This window comes from Helobdella robusta (genome assembly GCF_000326865.2).
Source record: "Helobdella robusta unplaced genomic scaffold HELROscaffold_28, whole genome shotgun sequence".
Classification (NCBI taxonomy): domain Eukaryota; kingdom Metazoa; phylum Annelida; class Clitellata; order Rhynchobdellida; family Glossiphoniidae; genus Helobdella; species Helobdella robusta.
The window spans coordinates 122,702-127,675 of record NW_008704435.1 but is presented as its reverse complement, the minus strand read 5'-3'; the positions used below and the strand labels follow the sequence as shown (position 1 = coordinate 127,675).

General features: G+C 27.2%; 1 protein-coding gene across 1 annotated transcript; it reads left to right on the top strand.

The window, feature by feature from the left end:
- Window positions 1-1,742: 1,742 nt before the first annotated feature.
- HELRODRAFT_173814 (hypothetical protein) lies at window positions 1,743-4,324 on the top strand (the record flags this gene model as incomplete). Its single annotated transcript, XM_009020425.1, has 3 exons — window positions 1,743-1,792; window positions 3,626-3,677; window positions 4,061-4,324. The coding sequence occupies 3 exons, from the start codon at window positions 1,743-1,745 to the stop codon at window positions 4,322-4,324; spliced, it is 366 nt and encodes a 121-aa protein (XP_009018673.1).
- Between the last annotated feature and the right edge of the window lie 650 nt (window positions 4,325-4,974).

The window sequence follows — 4,974 nt, the reverse complement described above, 5'->3', positions numbered from 1 at the left end:
AAACATATTAAAGCCAAACATTCGGTAGAATTTATAGAATATTGTATATATATATATATATATATATATATATATATATATATATATATATATATATATATATATATATATATATACATACGTGAATTTAAACTTATAAAAATGACTCTTGGAAATTTAAAAATGACTATATATATATATATGTATATATATAGTGCAGGTGAAAAACCATAATTAATGCAGTAATTTATGAAATCTACCGAATTTCTAACGTTGGATAGTTTTTTATGACATATCTTAATATTTCGAACCAAATTCTTGTCGTCATTATTTATTTTATTAACGCTATTATAATATACAGTTCTCCAATTTATTCTCGGGTGTATAGGACCTATTTTGATTTTTCAATCATTTTCAGCACTTGTTGCTGTTTATATAGAAAATTTGAATAACTCCGTACTTGTTGCATAATGTTGTTTAATAACTTGCCATCCTTTAAATTTATATGACGTTAATATTGTAGAGAAACTCAGAAAACTCATGATTGAGTAAATCTATTATTTACCTTCATTAGATTATTAATCTTAAATGTTAATCTTATTGGGAAAATATACGTCTTAAATTTATAATTTATAACTGCTGAAAATTACTAATAAAACAATTTTAAAATATACAGAAAATGCCGCTTCATGAAAATTTAAAAAAATGCTTTTTAGAGGGGCAAAATTTCAAAAATATTGAAAAATTTTTTAAATTTGACAAGGGGTGCCAATAATAAATGAATGATTGCTTATGTGGACAAAATTAGGCTTATCGCGTCAAAATTATGGTAAATTTTTTTTACTTAAAAATGGTATTTTCCTGTCTAAAACTGATTTTTAATCAAAACACTGCTGTTACCAACTAAAATGAGTCGTTAATGTAATCCACCATAGATTCCACACTGATAACTTTTACTTCACTAGCTGGGTTTTTTTCCTGGAGGATTTTTCGCATGAGGGTTTTTGTCCGGAGAGTATTTGTCAGGAAGATTTTTGTCCGGAAAATTTTTTCCCGTCTCCATGAAATCTTTTCATACAAATTTTGTAGTTTAACAATCATACTAAAGATGATACATTTGGGTTAATACTTTGGTCATGAAAATTTTTTAAATTGTGACTTGAAAACATTAACTGATATGATTATATAATTTAGTGGCGTTATTTATATTTGATTTATATAATTTTGTAAACATAATTATAACTGAAAAATAAATTGTGAGAACGATATCAATACAGCAAAATTTATTGGGTGATTCCTTGAAAAAATATTTTTATCCACCCCGCATTGAAAATTATGAAAATTCAAAATTCATTTTCTCATGAATATTTTTTATACATTTGAACCAACCATGTTTTTTAGGAACCTCGACGTTTTTATTTTCAAAGTGAAATGATAATTAATTGCTCTCTTTACATTTTTTTTCATTCATAATTAAGTAATTTCTTCGTTTTACTTTTTACATTTTTTATTATTTTTTTTAACTAATAGAATTAACTAAAGGAATGAAAACTATTAAATTGAAATATAATTTTATTTATTTATCTCTGCCAAACCTATTTGCATGCTAGCCTAGAGTTAACTTTAATTTTAACAACATGGGCTTTCTCTGATAAAAAGTCTTTAAAAAGAGTACAAGTTATTTATTTTATCAGTGTTTTACAAGTGTGTAAACAAGCGCTATCGGTTTTCATTAACTTTACTATTGATCTCTGTATTTTAACATGGTACAGGATCGAACTGGCTTAAAAATCCGACTCGGAAATTTGATCACGTCGGCCCACATCATTACTATTTTCAATTCAATTCATTTTCTGTATATGTTTTTGTTTCTGTATTCATTTCATGCATTATAAAAAAATTTTAGTTTTCAAAATTACCGCATGAAGTCGTATATGAATCATTTTAATCAAGTACCCATTAAAATATGTAATTATAGAAAACAACTTTAGACAGTTGAATTTCTTTCTAACAACATAAACATAAAGTATTAAATAGTATAAATTTGTATTTCTTGTAAACAGTGTAACAGCTTTCTCATCGTTTAACTAATTGATGGTAAAACATCACGGATTGTTGTAGATTCTTGGAAGACATCGGCATAAATCATTGTAAAGTTGACAGCATTGGCAAAATCATAAATTTGTTCAAAATTTTGTCAATTAAGTAAACGATTACTCATAAGAAACTTGTAATGAGGATAATGTCAAAACAAATCTGTAAGCAAAATACAGATTTGAATATGTAAAGCAATGCAAATAACACGTTTGGAAAACAAAATAACAACAAACAATACATTTTATAAATGATTTGAATTCATATTTGGGGTTGTTGGTGTTTTCAACTGATGGGATAGTATACATATTTTCAAGTATTAATAATTCTACTGATTAAAATTGTTCACTGTTTTCCCCTCCAATTTCAATGATCAAATTACACCTATTTTCGAGAGTTGATTCAAAATTTTCCTCTTTTCTTGCAAAATCCAATAATTGTGTTTGAATCTATTCTTTTATAACAGTATCATCAATTTTTTTGAGAAACTCATGCAAGTGTTGCATTGCGTCAGTGGGCATTCTTTTTGAAGTTTCTGCAAAATTTATTGAATCTAAAACAGATAAATCAGCGTAATGACTACTATGCTCAGAGAATCTCTGTTTTAAACTATTAATCACTTGATCCATAATTACTTTGTGAACAATGACACGTAATTTATCTTGCACATTTCCCAGGGGTTGGTTGGCAATAATTTTTTTCTCTTTCAAAACAATCTAAAATTCAATGTCGAAATTTCTTTTATCTGGTTCACTACAATTTGTTTAAATTTGTAGCTGCCTGAGAAACTCAATCAAAATTTGGCATTAAAATTAATATGTTTTAGGTTAAAACCAATGACCTCGTATGCTCATTGTGTAAATATTGCTGTAATCTTCGACCTCGTAACTACCAACACCAATGTTATAGCTTCAATAATCTCTATATCTCCAGCATCGTGTTGTAGCTTCCAACGATAGTCAAGAGTTCATTTATCCATAGGTTCAACGCAGCTACTTTAAACGCAAACGAAGTTGAACGCTTATTTTAATACCAGCAGTAATAGAGACAATAAATTAATCCAATTGCTACATAAATCACATTTACTACTTCGCTGCCCAGTCCAAGTTTGACAAGGTAAAATTTTTTATTAAATACAAGTTTTTGAGTCTTTTCAAATCTGTTTTAAAAAAGTAATTATCATAGCAATATTTTAGACAAGCAATTAAACTATAAAACAAACAATTCAACAATTCTAAACTATAAAATCAGTTAAATAACCGGTTCAGCTTGTAAATAAATATTGCTGAACAATGGACTGAAATGTTAGATCTGATCCCAGAGTCACTAAAGACAAATATTTGTACAATATCGTTGCCGAAACAATTTTTTGCTTGAAACACTACATGACTTTCTTCAAACTGATTTAAAGCTTATTATTTAAACTTTATTTATTACGGCAATGGCATCCATACTTGTGAAAAAATTCTGAATAATATTTTTTCATTTTAAAATTTAAATTAGTCAGATAATAGACATAATAAACATAATAAAATCAACAACACATAAACAGCTTCAACACGAAGTACGTGATAGGCAGTGATCTTTTTGTCATATTAAACCTGGTCACTACACGCACCGCGAAACAAACCAGGCGACCTTGACCACTAGGCTATCACGACATCCATTTTTACATAGACAACATTTTTTAATTAATAATATGAAGCTATTTTTTTATTTTTATACAAGTGCCGCTTTTTTATACCTGTTTAAAATTGTCGCTACCTGGGAAAACATTAAAATTTAATGTGCTTAAAATAACTGTTGCTAATATGTTCAGCAAACATTAATTAATATTCAGTATTAATAATTTAAATTTTAGTCAAAAAATCTATTAAAAACGTTAATTTATTTTTTAAATAAAAAATTAAAAAAATAAACTTAGTTTTTATTAATTTTACGATTAACGTTTTCAATTCTTTTAATTTAATCGAAACATTTTAAAAAGGCTATTCATGAAGAACCATATGAATCTGACGACCTTAAAACACTCAGCAGAAAATCACAAAATTATGAAGACGACTCTAAATGTCCCCCACCTCCAACAAATTTGTTACCAATTGTTGGCGATGGTGTAGAATGTACATCTGATATTCAGTGCCGTGATGAAGATAGCAAATGTTGTTACAACGGAGACAAGTACACTTGTATGCCAACGGTGAAACCTCCGCCATGTGGGACAAGTTTTATATATTTCTCATTTTGTAAATAAAATAATTAAAATTCATCAACTTTTATTTGGTTGACAAAAGATTGATCCACTTCGTTTCAGATCTCGATTGGTTGAAACAACCACGAAGTCGACAAATTGCAGGTAATAAAGTTATCTAGAATTAGTTGAATGATTTAATAAAAAATAAAAAAAAGGATATAAAAATGCACCACGCGCATACACAACACACGTATAAATAAATATATATATTTATATAATCTTATATATATATATATACATATATATATATATATATATATATATATATATATATATATATATATGTTGGTAATAGACCATAATTTTTACAATATTCTATAAATTCTACCGAATGTTTGGCGTTAATATGTTTGTAGTTTGTTTTTTCGATTTTTCTCACTAAAGTTTTTTGTTGAACGTTTAGTTTGTTAAAATTCAAAATAAACTTATTTTTCGAATTCATGCTGCAAATAAGGCCATATTTCGATTCCGAATGAATCATCATCAGTGCTCCTTGCTGTATATATAGGGAAATATTGACTTTGTCAAGATGAACTTTGACGTTGTAAAAATTAACTTTGGTGTTGTAAAATTGAACTTTGATGCGAATTAGGTGTCAGGTTAAAATTGAACTTTGATGCGAATTAGGTGTCAAAAAACGTTCCGTTGAT